At 34.6% G+C, this 18,702-nt stretch overlaps 1 protein-coding gene across 3 annotated transcripts in view; it reads right to left on the bottom strand.

The window, feature by feature from the left end:
- Positions 1-18,702, bottom strand: part of COMMD1 (copper metabolism domain containing 1) — a 206,755-nt gene that overhangs the window by 117,399 nt on the left and 70,654 nt on the right. For all 3 annotated transcript variants that reach the window (XM_081265548.1, XM_081265546.1, XM_081265547.1), the window contains exon 2: positions 16,605-16,886. In XM_081265548.1, coding sequence (XP_081121674.1) covers positions 16,605-16,886 — 282 coding nt within the window. The remainder of the gene's footprint in view (positions 1-16,604; positions 16,887-18,702) is intronic.

Here is an 18,702-nt window from a genome sequence, read left to right on the forward strand (position 1 = left end):
ACTAAATCTTACGATCCATCCAATAGTTTTATTACCATTATTATTTTGATAAACTGTTTGATAAGCCTGATAAAGCTATTTACTTTTCATCAAAATCTTTGGATGTACAAAAAGTTCTGTGAAGTGATGATCATCTTTCTCTCAAAATGATACATAAAAAATAGTACATTAATTTTAATACTGGAAAAATAGTACATTATTGCAGATGTATGAAGAAACTTAAAGACAGAGTGATCATGCTGAAAACCTGTCCTTGGCAAAAATTTTTACATAAAACCAAAATCACTGAAGTCATCTTGGCAGTAGAACTTTATGAGTGGCTGATAGTTCCTACTCTGTTCTTCTAGAATACTTTGAAAGGGTAACTAAGTCTCAATACCACAGTGAAGAGTATGTTCTACTCTACTGTTTTGTTTTTGTTTCTAATGTCCCAAAGAGGCTAACATGAATAATCAAAATTTGGAACTTAATGGAGTTGTTATTAGTACCTGTTTTTAGATTAAGGCATAGGGACTTGAAGACAATGCTGTCCTTTTCTATCACAAAATAATGCTAACAATTTCAGTGTATCGAAAAGATACATAGGAATGTGTAAATTTAACAAAGTACTAAAGGAGGTAGTCCCATGTTGCTAGTAACTTTTACCTAACATGACATGCATGACAAAAAAAATTATGAGTGAAAACAGCCTTATCTTATGGTAGGGTTATATTACTCAAAATAAAATCACAATTGCTCTTTCCAGGTGCAATGGTGCACTGCTTGTAATCCTAACGACTCGGGAGGCTGAGGCACAAGGATCACAAATTCAAGGCCAACCTCAGCAATTTAGTAAGGCCCTAAGCAACTTAGTGAGACTCTGTCTCAAAATAAAAAATAAAAAGGATTGGGAATGTGGCTCAGTAGTTAAGTATCCCTGGGTTTCATCCCTACCAGGAAAAAAAAGTCATGATTACTTTTAGTGGAATAATTACCAATGTTGTTGTTCTTCTTTTTTTTTTTAATGGTTTTTAGTTGTCGATAGACTTTTATTTTATTTACTTATTTTTATGTGGTGGTGAGAATCGAACCCTGTGTTTCACATGTGCTAGGCAAGCACTCTACTGCTGAGCTACAACTCCAGCCCCTAATTACCAAAAGATGAATAATAGCTTAGTCAACTTGTTAGATCAAATTACCATCAAGAAATTATAGTAGAGAGGCTGGGTTGTAGGCCAGCGGAAGAGTACTCGCCTATCGTGTACAAAGCCCTGGGTTCGATCCTCAGCACCACATAAAAATAAATAAATAAAAACAAAGTTATTGTGTCCAACTACAACTAAAAAAATAAATATTAAAAAAAATAAATTATAGAATGAACCAGACATTACTACCCTATGTGCATATGTGATTATACAACCTATGTAACTCTACATAATGTACAACCAGAAGAATAAGAAGTTATACTCCATTTATGCATGATGTGTCAAAATACATTCTACTGTCATGTATAACTAATTAGAACAAATTTTAAAATTTTTTAAATTACCATCAAGATAGTAAATATTATAACTATGATTTTATAAAATCTTACAGTTCTTGATTTTTGTACTACCAGAGACAGACCAAACTCAAAATGTGGAATGCTATACTTACAGTTCACATAATTCAGAACTGAGCCAGGATATAACTATTTGTATTAAAAAAATAAAAAATAAAAATAAAAACTCCAGCATCATCTTATTAATGATTGAGACTTATGGTTTTAGGTTAGTGACTTTGAAAGAAAAGTGAATAAAAACTGCACATTAAGTATATTAAGATAATACTAAGATAATGGCTTATCCTTGAAGAAATACAAAAACAAAGGATTACAATAGAAACAAAATCAACTGATACCAAAATAAGAAGCAAAAGAGAAAATATGAAATTACAACCCCCAAAAAAATCTTGACTAAAAGGAATTACAGAATATAATGGTATTAGATAAGCTTTGGAAACAATAATTTTTTTTTAATTGAACCCAGGGCCTCAGGCATGCTGCGAAGCACGTGCTCTACCACTAGACTATACTCCCAGCCCTGAATCCTTTCTCAACCAGTTACCATATGTTTACTGTTCAGGCACAGTAATACATTTAAATATGTATCTTATGTATATATAATGTATTCTTTATTCTTTAGAACAATACTTAAAAATGTTACTGTACCTGTTTCATGCATGAGAAATCTAAGAATCATAATGATATAGTGATTTGGGCAGTAAATATCAGAAGTAAGATTTAAGTTTAAAAATATCAGGAGACAGAATATATCATCTTTCTTCTACACTTTCTGTGATTATGATATTTTCCTAGAGAATGTAATGGACTAAGTTTCAAGGGATGAGGTATACCACCAGGAGAAGATAGCACTGAGTAGCTTAAAGTAAAGGAGATAATTAATTGCACACCAACAGGTAGCTAGATGGGTTGCTGAGTTCTGATATAATATCTGGAGTCTGACACACCAAAAAAATATAAAATATATGTCAATAAGAAAATTTATTCAGCCCCAACCTCCCTCTACAAACAAACGTTAACTCAGAATGGATCAATAGCCTGAACTACACAGGGGTAAAATCTTCATGACTCAGATTTGGCAACAGATTCTTATATTTGCAGCAAAAGTATAAACAACAAAAGGAAAAAAACTGTCAGGCATGGTGGCATGCCTCTAATCCCAGTGGCTCAAGAGTCTGAGGCAGGAGGATCACAAGTTCAAAGCCAATTTATTGAGGCCTGAGCAACTTTATTGAGGCCTTGAGCAACTAGCAATTTATTGAGGCCTTGAGCAACTTAGCAAGACCCTGTCTCAAAATAAAAAAATGAAAAAAATAAATAAAAAATGAAAAAATGGGCTACTGATCAGAAAAAAAAAAATACTTACCTGTCAAAGATCTGGTAAGAGTTTAATATAAAGAATATATTTTTAAAATTATAAAACAACAAAAACACATATGACTCAATTTTTTAAATATGCATGACCTAAGCACACAGCATTCTTGTCTATGACGTTCTCATAGATATAGAGGGCAAAGTTATATAGACATGTCCTTCAACTTTGCTTCTATGGTATTGTTTGTATCCTTTGGCTTTATACAAAAGCTAACAAAACTTTATGATGTAAAAGATTTAATTTGCTTGAGTCAATGAGTTTACACGAAGAGAAACTGGAAAACTATCTAATAAACCCACCACATGAAGCAAAGTAGTACCACTGTCAATATTTATCTGATTCTGTACTTCCCATTTCTCCAATCTTTTTATGACTTATTCTAACCTGACCACCCTCAGAGTATTTTTCCATTTGTCCATTAAAGGTGCGCATTTCTCAAAGTTTTACTCCTAGCTTTCCTTTTTGTTATGGTTTAGATATGAGGGATCCCCCAAAAGCTCTATGTTAATGCAGAAATATTCAGAGGTGACACGATGAGATTATAAGAACTGTAACCTCATCAGTCCATCATCCTAGTTTGATCAACTGCCTGGGCAGGTAGGGCAGAGCTGAAAGAGTTGAGTCACTGGGGGCACGCCCCAAAAGGGTGCATATTCCCTCTGGCCCTGTCCCCTTGCCTTTCTCTGCTTTCTGATCCCACCATGAGCTAAGTAAGCAATTTCCTCCAATGGGCCCTTTCCCTATGACAAGCTGCCCACCTTGGAGCCAGCTATCTATGAACTGAGACCTCTGAAACCATGAGCTCCAAATAAACTTTTTCTCCTTTAAATTGTTCTTGTCAGGCAACACAAAAGCTAACTAAAACATTTCTGTTCTTCAATAGTCTCTTTAACCTCAACTGAAAAAATATTCATGACTCCCACACTTCTCTGATTGCCAAGGATATATCAATGAAATACAAAACCAAATTTCTAAGTTTCTAATAAATATCCTAAGAACTTTTTAATAAAAGGGAACTAGAGTGAGGCATGGTGGTGCACACCTAATAATTCCAGTGGCTCAGTAGGCTCAGGGAAGAGGATCACAAGTTCAAAGCCTCAGCAACTTAGTGAGGCCCTAAGCAACTTAGCGAAACCCTGTCTCAAAATAAAAAATAAAAAGAGCTAGGGATGTGACTCAGTGGTTGAGTGTTCCTGGGTTCAATCCCTGGTACCCTCCCCTAAAACAAACACATAAACAAAAAGAGCTAGAAATTACTAGTTTTGAATATTCACAGTCTTTTTTTTTTTTTTAATTTTTAATATTTATTTATTTATTTTTAGTTCTCGGCGGACACAACATCTTTGTTGGTATGTGGTGCTGAGGATCGAACCCGGGCCGCACGCATGCCAGAGGAGCGCGCTACCGCTTGAGCCACATCCCCAGCCCTATTCACAGTCTTTCCAAATGCAAACAACATGAAAATAAGAAACAACTTCCAAGCAAAATTCAAATCCAAGGCACTATCTAGAAAACATGGTTTAAAAAACAAGATTGAGAGCATAGCTATAAAATTCTTTGTTAGAACATCAGAAAGATCTAAGATGGTGTCTCTGAGTACCACCAGCCAGACAAAAGGCCTTTTAAAGATTTTAAAGGTGTGACTTACAGATTATTTTAATCAAACAGTAGAGCTTCTAAGAAGATGAAAGGTATTGTAACTCTGGAGAATCCCAAGAAAGAAGATAACTTGTCTCAAAGAGATTTTTAGGTGTGGCTTCTGTCTAATTAAGTGACCCGAAAAAAGATCTACAGGAAACCCACAAAGTTTGAGAGAGAATTAAACTAGCAGAAACACTGCCCATTCAAACAGAAAGACAGTGCAAAACAAAAAGAAAGCCTTGAACACCAAAACTGCCACAGGCTAGAAGTAGGTAGAGGAAACTCTGCAACTACAGTCTACTTTTCATAGAAAAGAAACAATAACTCAAGAGTATGAAACCAAAAGCCTAGAAGGCAGAGCTAAGAGCCATGAAGAATTATTCCCAGATCTTGAACTCTAATCAATAAACTACCAATCTGGATTTCATAACTGGTATTAAGCAAAGATATCTTTGTGTCAACATTTTTCCTTCTTTTTGAACAAGAATACATATAGTGACTATCTTACACCAGCTCACACTGAGCGGGGCAGATAATATGCTTCTTTTAGTTTAACAAGTCTTCTAATAGAGAAGACTCAAGGAGGTGCAATTAAGAATCTACTCCGAAGGACCCCACCTAAACCTGAACTGATTGGGGAAAATATACTAAACATATAATCTGATGTTATAAAAGAGGAATTCTTGTGGAAGAGGTGAGTATATTGTACATGTGGGATTGGATGTAAATAATTTGTAGCCATAGAAAGTACTATGATCACCTAAAATATGTTCACAAATTCCCTGACACTTTCTTCAAAAAGTAGAAACTAATTCTCCTCACTGGGTTTAATTCTAATTTTGAATGTAGGGTGGACTTAGTAACTTGTTTCTAAAATAAAACAAACTAAAAAAAAAGGATAAGGAAAAAGAAAAATAATAAGATTGTAGTGCAGGAACCAAGTAAATTCTACCTTGATCAAGTAATGAACATTAACATGAATAGTGAGATTATGTAGATTGCACCTACCCCCCTAATGTGATATAACAAGATGGGTACTTCACCTCTGTTGTATTCTTTCCCAAAACCTATCATTAAGGTTTAAATGGGTCTCCCGAGGCTGGGGTTATAGCCCAGCCATAGAACGCTTGTCTAGCACTCGTGAGACACTGGGTTTGATTCTCAGCACCCCAGATAAATAACTAAAATGAAGGTCCATTGACAACTAAAAAATATTTTTAAAAAAATGGGTCTCCCAACAATTATGTGTTGGAAACTTGATTACCAGTGTGGTAGTGTTGAGAAGCAGAGGTCAGGCCTTTGGGGAGGTGTTTAGATCATTAGGACTTTATCCTCAGGAATGGATTAATGCCCCTATAAAAATGGCTTGCAGAAGTCCATTCACTCTATTCTGCCATGTGGGACACAACATTTATCCTTCCATCCTTTACCATGTGAAGACAGAGTTTGTCCCCTCTGGATGATAAGCAGAGACAGAGCCTTCACCAGACACCAAAACTATTGGTACCCTGATAATGAAGTCTCAACCTCCAGAGTTAAGGAAAAATAAATATATCTTCTTTATAAATGACCCAGTCTCAGGTAATATAATAGCAGCATCAAAAAAAAAAAAAAAAAAAACAGCACATAAACCGGTCTAAGCATGAGAAAAATGACAGGCCAAGACTAGGAGACATACTACTACAGGATATCTAGCTAGTATTTTTCAAGACTGACAAAGTCATTTCACTATGTATACATATATCAAAACATCACGTTGTACATCTTAAATATACACACTTCTAATTTGTTAATTTTACCTCAATAAAGCTGAAAAATAAACAAAAAACTGTCAGGTCATGAAAAACATGGAAAGACTGAGAAACAAGACATTCAAAGAGATTGGGGAGACATAAGAATTAAATGCAATTTAGTTAGTTTAGTTAGCAATTTGTGGTACCATGGATTGGACCCTGGAACAGAAAAGGAATATGAATGAAAAAAATAAATACAAATAAAGTCTGGAGTTTAGTTAGTAACAAAGTACTAATGTTAGTTTCTTTTTTTTTTTTTTCCCCCATTTGGTCATACAATGTTAGTTTCTTATATTGACATATATATCATAGTAATGTAAAATGGAAAAACTGGATGAGAAGTTTAAAGGAATTTATAGCCCTATCTTTATAACTTCTGTGTGAACCTAAAATTATTAAAAAAATAAAATTAATCTTTAGACAAAACTATATTGCCTTGATCTGTTTTGTGTTGCTACAACAACAACAACAACAACAACAAAACAGAAGCCAGATAACTTATAAAATAAAGAGGCTTATTTGGCTTATGATTCTGATGGCTGGAGAATCCAAATAGTATGGCAAGGCCCTCTACAGTTGTGTCACAATATGGCAGAGAAGCAAAAAGGGAACTGATCATGTGCAGAAGGGGCAAGGCAGCAAGAAAGATTCAGAGGAGGTGCCAGATTTGCTTTTAACAACCTACTCTTGCACAAGTTCCCACAAGAGCAAGAAAAACTCTGTGAGAAAAGCATTGATTCCTCTTAAAGGCCTAATCACCTGCCATTACATCTCATCTCTTATAGATCCAATATCTCAATACCATTACATTGGGTATCAAGCTTCTAGCATATGAACCTTCAGGGGACACACCCAAACCATAACACATACTTATCTCAGAAAATAGGTCACTTCATGAAAATAGTTTAGAACAATGACTGGAACATGTCAAAGATATAATAAATATTAGCTATTATTCTTGTATTACGTGGAACATATGATAACAAGAACTATCTTCATTAATTCCTTACTTGTTATATTGCCCTATTTATAATTATTTCCCAGCATAAATGAACTGTGACATGTTAATTCATATTTCTCAAAAGCAGGAGTAATGGTGAAATGAGCAGAAGCAGCAGCTCACAGAAAAGGTCATTCAAGGCACTGCACCTTCCTGCACACACAGAGGCATTCTTCTCTCTTTCTCATGTGCTCTCTCTCTCTCTCTCTCTCTCTCTCTCCCTAAATTTTGGGATAATTTGGTATATAGCAATGTGTCTAATACATGTATTCTCTCTGTTATTAATTCATTTTACAAATATTTATCAAACACTAATATTTTCAGGCTATAAAAGATATGAATATTAATGACAAATCATAGGCTTCTTCAAGGCATAAGCTAACAAGACACTGTAGTGGACACATACTAATTTTGTTTGTGTAGCATGCCTAATCTCTTTGGAGAACTGCTCCTTAACTATTCCCTGTGATATCCACCGTCAATCTATATTACCTTATCCTTGGTTAAAGAGCTGGGCAAATACTACAAATGTAAATTACCCTAATTTCTATAAACAGTGACTACTCCATTTGACCTAAGGAGGGAAAAAGGAAAATTTACCTTTTTTCTACATACAAATTTTGGAAAGAGAGATAAACTTAAAAAGACAGATCTGGGCCTGCATCCATTTTGCCTCCATGTGAAGTCAAAGTGTATAAAGACTGATATGAATAGCCAGACACTGTCAAGAGATATCTGAAACCAGGAATCAAATTTGAGCTTTTTAAGAAGCTAACCTGCTGACTTCCTTTTTGGCTTTAGTTTGACACTAATATAGGTGTTTTCTATTTTTTTAAGGTATAACTATTTTTCTTTGTTTTTTTGTAGTTGTAGATGGACAGCATACCTTTATTTTATTTTTATGTAATGCTAAGGACTGAACCAGTACCTCACACATGCTGGGCAGAAGCTCTGCCATTGAGCTACAGCCCCAGAAGGTGTTTTGTTTTTTAAATATAAGTTGTACGAAGTGCTAGAGAAAGGTTCAGAATATTCCAGGAACTGATATTATCAGATTCGGTTGAAGTAACTGGGAAGAAATTCATGAGAGAGGTATTCAGTAATATGAAGAAGTAAAAGCATTTCACCAACTGAAAATGAGAATGGATAAAGAAAATTCCAAGTAGCAAAGGGAAAGAATATGGCATGTATGTAAAATGCAGTTCAGCTTTGTTACACAGTGTAATATAAACAGATGACAGATCACAAGTGACTTAAATGATATTCTTACAAGACTAGGTTGTTTCTCTAGACTAAAGTAGTGACCATAGAGCATAACACAGAAAAAAAGATCAAACTCCTTTTGTGATTAACACTCTTTGGTAATTATGTACTTATTAGCTTTATCATCATAATTTGGTGTAGGTTTTCTACTGTATCCATAAGAGAATTAAATGACTTATCAAAATTCAGATATACTTCCTCTGTTATGGATTTCTGATCTACTTAGGTAAATAATACTGGCAATAAAAAGGAACTGTAGCTTATTTGGCAGTTAATCTGAGTTGGTTCCTAGTGATTACCACTCATTATTGCAACCTGCATCTTGAGTAAGATTATTGAGCTCTTTCATTAATTATACAAAGAGTTATCTAGAAAGTTTAAAAACATGATAAACTAAAACTACTTTTGAATTCAAAAATCCCACTATTTTCCTGGTACCATAATTCATTAAAAAAATACATACAAAAGTGTTAGGAATGGCCTTATACCATATAGAAAATTAATTCAGAATGGTTCAAACTGGAGTTAACACTATAAAACTAGAAGAAAACAAAGCAAAAGATTCATAGTAATGGATTTGGCAAGGATTTCTTGGGGGTGATATCAAAATCAAAGGAAAAATAGGAAAACTGGATAATATCAAAATTAAAAATAGTTGTGCATCCAAGGACACTACCTAAAGAGATAATTCGTGGAGTGGGGAAAAACATTTGCAAATTATTTATCTGATATAAGACTGATATTCAGGATATATAAAGAACTCCTACAACTCAACAACAGGTTTTTTTTTTAATGGACAATACTTGAATAGACATTTCCCTAAAGAAGACCATTAACATCATTAATCATTGAGGAATTCAATGCAAAACTACAATGAGGTATCACTTTACATCCATTAGGATGCCAACTATTAAAAAGAAAAAGGTAAATGTTAGTGAGGATGTACCAAGTTAGAACCTTCATGCATTGCCGGAGAGACTACTGCATTGTGTACCCACAGTAAAAAACAATTCAGCAGTTTCATGGTTCAATCTCTAGTACTGATAGGTAGGTAGGTAGGTAGGTAGGTACGTACGTACGTACATAGGTGGGTGGGTGGGTAGGCAGGTAAGCAGACAAAATAAATAAATAGAATTGCCATATGATCTAGCAAGTCCAATCCTAAATACATAGCCAAATGAATTAACAGTGGGGACTCAAACAGGTATTTGTACATCCACGTTCATTATTCACAATAGCCAAAAGGTTGAAAAACCCAAGTGTCCATCATCAACAAATGGATAAACAAAATGTGATATAATAAGATATCATTCAGCCTTAAAAAGAAATGAAATTGACACATTCTACAACATAGATGAACCTTGAAAATACTATGCTAAGTAAAATAAGCCAAATACAAAAGGACAAAAATTGTATAGTTCTATTCATCTGAGATATCTAGAATAAGTAAATGCATAGAGTCAGAAAATAAAATAGAGGTCATCAAGAGCTGGAGAGAGATGGAAATGGAGAATTATTGTTTAATGTGTATTGAATTTATGTTTGGAATAATGAAAAAGTTCTGGAAACAAATAATAATGATGGTTACATAACTATGTGAATATACTTAATATCACTAGACTGTGCACTTTAAATGGTTAAAATTGTAAATTTTATGTTATGTATATTTTATCATAAATGTTTTAACGTACTAAGAATGGGCTAAGACCAGAGGCCTTCTACATTTATCCTGGCAGTAGAGCAGTGGCATACATGGAATGAACCCATAGTCAATCAGCCAGTTCTGAAATACTAGACAAACATAAGCAATTTCAACAATGCTGGGCATGATACACTGTTGCCCTGAGTTCAGAACAAGGGACTCAAATCCATATGTTGTTTCCAAGTCCTCTTAACGCTTGGTTTCCTGGCTTCCTCTTAAGTACCTCATCTGTACACAAGAATAGTAAGAGAGCCTACATGGCAGCAATGTGAAGTAAGTCTAACACCAGGGTCTGTTGGAAGGCTAGGAAGAGGCTGAGGACTTCTACAGTGCCAAACCCTTTTCTCATAGGATCAATGAGTTTGCAAAGACAATCAGCCCTCTCCCTTTCCCTCTTTAAATCTTTTTCTTGATGTACAATGTACATACAGAAAAGGGTATCATAAAATACAATGATTTTTTAAAGCCTATTAAAAAATTATTTAAGTTCAGTAATCTTAAATTCATTTCTTTATAAACAGATTTATTTCATCACAGATAGCATTTTCTTAACTGTCAAGTATGAAGTAATTTCATTTGTTTTCCCCCAAGTGGAAGGACTAGAGCTATGAAAAAACTCAAGTTGCTTTTAGATGGTCAACTTAGCAAAAAGACTTTTAAAAAGTGACTAACATATTGAATTTAGAAACACTGTTCATTACTAACATATTGAAGCAAGAAAATACAAGCAGTTACCTCAATTCCTCGCTTTTTCTTGTTACCTACATAATTCCAAGTTGGTTCAGAGCAACTTCACTACATTCAAAACACATTCGCCATCTGTTCACTTCTCTTCATTCTGCCAAAACTGTCCCCATCTTCCTTGATAGTAGTATCTTACTCGTACATGGTAGCAGCCCCCTTAACTGGTCTCTCAGCTTTACCTTTTTTTTTTCCACGACATGAATTTTTATTAGTTAACCTTGGACTTGGCAAACAAATTTTTGAACACATTACAATTTTTTAAAATTTTTAAACAGGGAATTGTCATAAATGAGGAAAAAAAGATGGAAATGTCAAAAAAACTGTGTAACCTCATCTCTATTATTTTTTGAAGTGAACAACTAATATTGTACTTATTAATCTCTGAATACATAAATGTTGTTAACAGACTGAGTTTTTTATTTTTTATTATTTTTTAAACTTGAGATCCTATTATATAGAAGTTTGGAAACAAATAAGAATTGCTCTTATACTGTGCAAATCAATTTCAAACTTAGTGATTTTGCCTTCTGGGATCTCAGTATCCTGGCTTCACTCTTGACTATACACACTCCATTTTCCACCAGAATAAAATGATACAAATTACAGCACATGATTTCCTTGTTTGAAACTCCCTAATGGTTTCTAATTACACTTATAATAAAATTCAGATTTCCTCCCAACTTCTACCTTGGCTATTTCCTCTGTATTTTCTGCCCCTACATCTTCCTGAGGTGGCCCCTTCCCATGATTCCACACTCAGTTCACCTCCTCAGAGAAGTATTCCCTAATCAAACTAAATCAGTAGTCCCTAACTTTGAGATAGAGTCTGGGCAGCTATAATTTTTTTCTTCAGCTCCTCAGTTGGGACTGATATATAGGGATATTAAGAATTGCTGCACTAAATGAGTTTTGCTTTTGCTTATGATATTTTTATGCTGATTTTTTAAATATTATTTTTCAGTTTTCGGCGGACACAACATCTCTGTTTGTATGTGGTGCTGAGGATCGAACCCAGGCCGCACACATGCCAGGCGAGCGCACTACCACTTGAGCCACATCCCCAGCCCCATATGCTGATTTATTTCTTGCTACTTCTCATTGCCTGTGGGTTGGAAAAGTGGAAAACTGACAGGTCTGAAGTGGTGAGAAAGAAATGGCAATCACCAGAAACCTGTACTAAATCACCGCCAAAAGTCACACCTATCTGTTAAATGCAAGTTAATGTGTATAAACTCTAGAGAATTTGTCATGCCTGTATCAATTTTTTTGTTGTTGTTGTTATTGTTCTTATTTCATGATTCTCAGCCCGGGATCAGAAAGTTGAAATTGTCAGAAAAATAATATGCTTTATCACCTCACGTTACCAAACCAGGACCATTTTGCCCACTGCACAGTATGTTAATCACCGACTTGACAAGTTTTGCAAAAGAGAGTTTATTCACATGATGGCCAACAGATATGAAGAGAGGGGAAACCTAAGGGTCAACCCTACAGCCTCAAGGATAGAACTGAGTAATATTTATAGGAATAAGCAAGGTGATTTAAGGAATGGAGGTGATTGGCGGTAAAGCAATCTGTGGTTTGTACACGTGTATCAATCTTCCTAGCCCTTCACAGGATGCATGTTCAGAAATGACAGCAAGATCTGAGGGTAGAGATTTTGACCCTCTAACATCAAAAGGCCACCCATCAGACACCTGCAAAGACCCAAGGGAAGAGAGTGGTTTCAACAAAAGCATTCTTGAAGCGCCTGGAAAGTAACTTCATGTGTCCCACAGGTCAGAGGTATTATTTACAGCAGAGTTAATGGGAGACTATTAATTACATATTGCTCAGCTGCGTGATCCCCCAAATCAGTGATTTTTAAAATCAATTAAAAGCAAGTGAAAATAGAGTTTTGATCCAAGTTTTCCATGGTTTCATTCAGAACTGTCTTAACTTTGTGAGTAAAGACTGCCATTCTCGGGGCTGGGGTTATAGTTCAGTGGTGGAATGCTTGCCTAGCATGTATGAGGCACTGGGTTCAATTCTCAGCACCACATATAAATAAACAAAAAATAAATATCCACGAACCACTAAAAAAAGTTAAAAAGAAAAAGACTGCCATTCTCTTTTCTAAGTCTTGGTAAAAATCTTCAATTTGATATAATTTCCTAACACTAATTATTAACTTTCTTCCACTATGAACTCTGTAAGATAGGGGATTTGTCTATATTGCTCACTGATAAATTCCCAACTCTTAGATGATGTCTGATATAAAATCATGAATTATGTGATTATTCATTCAACAAATAGTTACCATGTGTTAGGCAGCATCCTAGACTTTGAGGATATAGCAATGAAAAAACAGCAAAAATCCTTGTCCTCTTCATACTAATGGGTAGCACAGACAAGAATAACAAGTATAATAAAAATAAGTGGCAAGAAGAAAAAAAATTTAAAAACTAATCTAAGGTAACAAAAGATAGACCAGTAGTTGCCTAGGAATTAGAGTAGAAGGACTAAAAGGGCCACAGACAGACTTTTAATGGGTGAGGGACATGTTCTGGTTCCTGACTGTGGTGGTAGTTTCACAGGTATATAGAACAACCAAAATTAATCAAGTTGTATACTTGGAACAAATAAGGTTTATTGTATGAAAATTATATTGCCTGGCATGTAAAGCAAGAAGCAGAAGACTGAACTTTTAAAAATATGCCCAGTGAAGGCTTCATTAAAAATGTGATTTTTATGAAAAGACATTAAGAAAGTGAATAAACTAGCATGCAGATATCTGGGAAGATCAACCCACAGGGGATAGTACTGGCCCTAATAAAATAATGTGTCTGGCATGTTCCAGAAATCAACAAGGAGGCCAATGAGTCTAGTTAGTGTAGATTAAGGTAGAAGACTATTAATCTGATTGAAATAAGAAGCCACTGGAGTTAACATGAGAAGCCATGAATACATTATTGGACTTATGCTCTAATAGAGTCACTTTAGATACTGTGTGTTGAGAAAAGGCTGAAGAGCAGAGAAATCAGTTGGAAAGATGTTACTATAAGCTAGGAGAGAGGTGATAGTGATTTAAACAGAGTAGTAAGTGAGAGGGTGAGTAGACAAATTTTAGACACATTATAAAACATACCCAGAAATATTTGATGAAAGACTGGATCTGGATGTGAAAGGGGGAAAAATAGAGGATATGAACTGGAAGAATGGAGGTACCACTAATTGAAATGAGAAAAAAACAAAAGAGGAGTAAGTTTGGGCGGTATATGAGGACCTGGTTTGGGGCATATTCAACTACTGATAACTTTTAAACATTTAAGTAGAGTTCTCAAGTATGTCATAAAAACATATCTGGAATTTAGTGGAGAAATTTAGTTTGGGGTTTAAATTGGGCAGTCATCAGAGTATAGATGGTATTTAAATTAAATCTATGAAACTCCAATATCATTAATTAGCAATTAGGGAAATACAATCAAAACTACACTGAAATTGCATCTCACAAAATGGCAGTCATCAAGAATACATATGGGGGGTGCTGGGGTTGTGGATTAGCTGTAGAGCACTCACCTAGCACATGCGGAGTGCTGGGTTCAATCCTTAGCGACACATAAAAATAAAATAAAAGTATTGTGTCCAACTACAACTAAAACAAAATATTTTTTTTTTAAAAAAAGAATACATATAGGGGATAGGGCTGTGGCTCAGCAGTAGCGCACTTGCCTGGCATGTATGAGGCACTGGGTTGGATTCTCAGTACCATGTATAAATAAATAAAATAAAGGTCTATCAACAACTAAAAAAATATTTTTTTTAATAAAGAATACATATAATAATAAATTCTAGAGAAGATGTGGAGGAAAAGGAACACTTATACACTGTTGGTGGACTGTAAATTAGTACAACCACTATGGAAATCAGTATGGAGGCTCCTCAAAAGACTAAGCATTCACCAAATGACCCAGCTATAACACTCCTTGGTATTTATGCTAAATAATTAAAGTCATCATAATATAGTGATACATGCACAATTCACAATAGCTAAACTAGAGAACCAGCCTAGGTGTCCGTCAATGGATGAACCAATAAAGAAAATGTGGTATATATACACAATGAAGTTTTACTCAGCCATAAACAAAAATGAAATTATGTCATTTGGAGGAAAATGGATAGAACAAGAGACCATTATGTTAAGCAAAATAAGTCAACTTCAGGTCAAGAGACAAATGTTTTCCCTCATATGTGGAAGCCAGAGAGGAAAAAGGAAAAGAAAGGTGGAGGAGGATCTCATGGAAATCAAACAGAGATCAGCAGAGGAAAGGGACCAAGTATTGGGAGGCAGGGAGAAAGGGGATATTGCTGAGGAGTGATACTGGCCAAATTATACTGTTATATTGTGCACATGTAATGAATACGTAACAACAAATCCCATCATTATGTACAACTATAATGTATCAATTAAAAAAGAAACTAAAGAGAATATGTAAAGAAACCTACCAGGGCTGGGGTTGTGATTTAGCGGTAGAGCACTTGCCTAGTATGTGTGAGGCCCTGGGTTCGATCCTTGACACCACATAAAAATAAGTAAATAAAATAAAGGTATTGTGTCCAACTACAACTAAAAAATAAACATTTTTTTAAAAAAGAAACCTATCAATTTTAAAAAATACATATCGTCATCATTAAGAAGAAAAGAAGGGGCTAAGGATATAGTGCAACAAAAAAAGAAGAAGGAGAAGGAGAAGAAGAAGAAAAGAAATAATTTTCTATTATAGGATATAACAGAAGCATTTGTTTCATTGTTTATCTAAAAATAAGTCTGATTATCTAATTTATCTAATTTAGTGATCTGGTTATTCTCTTACTAATTACCAGCTTCTCCATCCCTGTCAAAATACATAAGTCAGGTCATTAAAAATCTAATTTGGCAGGCATCTGGAGCACAAACTGAATGACCTAAGGAAATATCATGCTAAGATTATCTGCTATAATGATTATCTATTTGCTGTACAGAACGCAAAGAAAGCACTGTTTTGCAAACAACCAAAATCAAATTGAGAAATATTTGTGAGCTCAAGGTCAAAGAGAGCACACTTGGGTCTTTAGGAACAACACATTAATGTAATTAAAATACACTGTCTCCTACATCTTACTGACCATAAAGATAACTGGGTAAAACTGTTTTGTTCTGTGTTGTTTAATATCAAATCTTGTTCTTTATTTAGTATCTCGACTATTGCTTTGGAGAGTTTGATCAAATGTCAAGAATTTTGAAATCTAACCAAAATGTAGTAGGAGGTAACTTCTGTACAATCACTTTAACCAATTCTGTTTTTCTGATCTGAGAAAACTGCAAATCCTGTGGCTGGTTCTAAACTCTGTCCATAATTATTAATATCCAAATTTTTAGATGATTCTACCTCTGAAAAGGAATTCAGGGTCTCTTCAATTATTTCTTTTATCTCTTCAAAGAAGAATGTCAAAATGCAATCTGAATGTATGGGCTAATATGTAATGGAAAATATAGTTTACAAAGATTGAATTGAAGTTGAACTCACCTGTCCACTTTTCCCAAATTCTAGCTCTATTATGGCAACAGGGGTGTGTATTTGAGATGAGTGCCTTGACTGAGATTTAGCATCAACTCTCCAGCTCAGGCCCCGAAGTCCATTGTCCCAACGGCTCTGGTTCATGAGGCTCTCTCGAATCTTTGTTTTGTGGCTCTTCCAGAATTTGGAAATGACAGCAGCCTGGTCAGATGTTATCCCACCCTGCTTTTTGGTTTGAGCAGTCAAAAATGCCTCCAGTTGGTTGAAATCCATGTCTGCAGATGCAATCGACTATAAAGATGTCAGAAAAAGCAATAAATTTGAATTTGGTAGATAACTAGAAAAAGAACTTCTTAACTAGAGCATATTTTGAATGATTCTTAAGTACTGACTATTTCTTTCAAATAAGATCATCAAACAATAGTAATGAGAATGAATAGTGAGTATAAATACAAAAACACTCCCTTTGCAAATATCAAAATATCAGAAAAGCTACTATTCAAAATTCTATCATTCCAATTCTATATTAATAACTTGAATCTAACTTAAATACCCAGTTTCAGAGGAAATAAAATGAAAATTATTTTAAATAATAAAACAAAAATAAAATTAATCTGTTCTCTGATGCAATCTTATAGTGCCTTACGGATAGGCCTGATTTGAAAACGTACAACTGTACAATGTATTCTTTTTTTATATGTATATAATGTATTATCCATAAGAAGTACTAAGTAAACGTTGTTAAGTGAAGCATTATTTTAGCTTTGCAGTCTATCTTCAGTGAAACAGCTCATTTGCAATACTACTCTGCAATTATATATGATCTTAATACTTCTCCTTATATTTTCAAAAGTTAATTGCCATTAAAGTTGGGTTCTCAATTCAAGCATCCAAGAAAACACAGTAAATAAATATAAGTTCAAGTTTAAAATAAAAAAGCCCTAAATTTGCACAGCAGTCTTTACTCTTTCAAAGCATTTTCACTTTTATTATTACAATTGAGTTCACCATCCATTTTCAAAGACAATGAGGTAGACAGAAGTAGGATTAGTTCCCTTTACTCTCAATTTATAGAAATGGAAATGGAAGCATAGAGGAATCAAATGATTTTCCCAAAAGTTCAGTAAGTGCAGAGTCAAAGTCTCCTAAATGCGAAGCCATGTTTCCCTCTAATTAGTTTTCATAAGTGACTACACAGAGACGTAGATTCTGTATTACTTTCATTGAAAAATATCTAAACTGGCACTTTCTGTCAACAATAATTCAGAGACACCAGCACCTAAGGAGTAGATACAATGCTTTATTAATGGCCTTCAGAGACTATGAGACATTAAACAACATGCAGATTATAACCACCATCTTTTTATTTAAGGCTTGGCTATTTCAGTGAAGAGAAAAATACATAAATGTTGATTTAATAATGAATAGCAAAACTGAGGGATAAAATCAAGAAGATAGTTTGGAGTCAGAATATAAGGTACCAAAAACCAGAGGATTGTTATATATAGGCAATAAGGAGCCACTAAAGCTAGGTAACGGGGTAATCACAATTCAAAGCTCGATCTGAGCATTAGGAAGGTAAGTCTGAGAACAGTAAGCAACTAAAGTGGGAAATCATCAAAGTGTTGAAACAATGGAGCTTGGGAGAGGAGAGTGATAGTTAATGATTTAATACCAGAGCAAACTTTCCCTTGCCTCTTCTTTGATAGGTTCCTACTCTCTCCTCTTTATGAGGGCTGATATGAATTCCAAATTAGAATATCCTCCTCTTTCTGGTCACACTGATTGGTCCAAATCAATTTCCCAATTTAGAATAGGACAAATGGTCTTGTCTTTTGGGATAATGGTACCAGAAGGATGAGAGGCTGGGGTTGTCATTATCTTTGACCTCTGGGTGAAAGCCTAAGTATGATTAAAAAAAGAAAAAAGCCATACACACACACACATCTATATATACACATATATACACACACACACATATATATATATGAAGCCAAGCAGAAATAAGAGTAGATCCTAATGTGCTAATATCTGTATTCTATAACTCCCAAGGCCCTGGTTCCTGCAGGCATTCTTTCAATTTTGTACACTATATCACCTCTTTCCC

This window comes from Spermophilus citellus (assembly GCF_964194105.1).
Source record: "Spermophilus citellus genome assembly, chromosome: 13".
Lineage (NCBI taxonomy): Eukaryota > Metazoa > Chordata > Mammalia > Rodentia > Sciuridae > Spermophilus > Spermophilus citellus.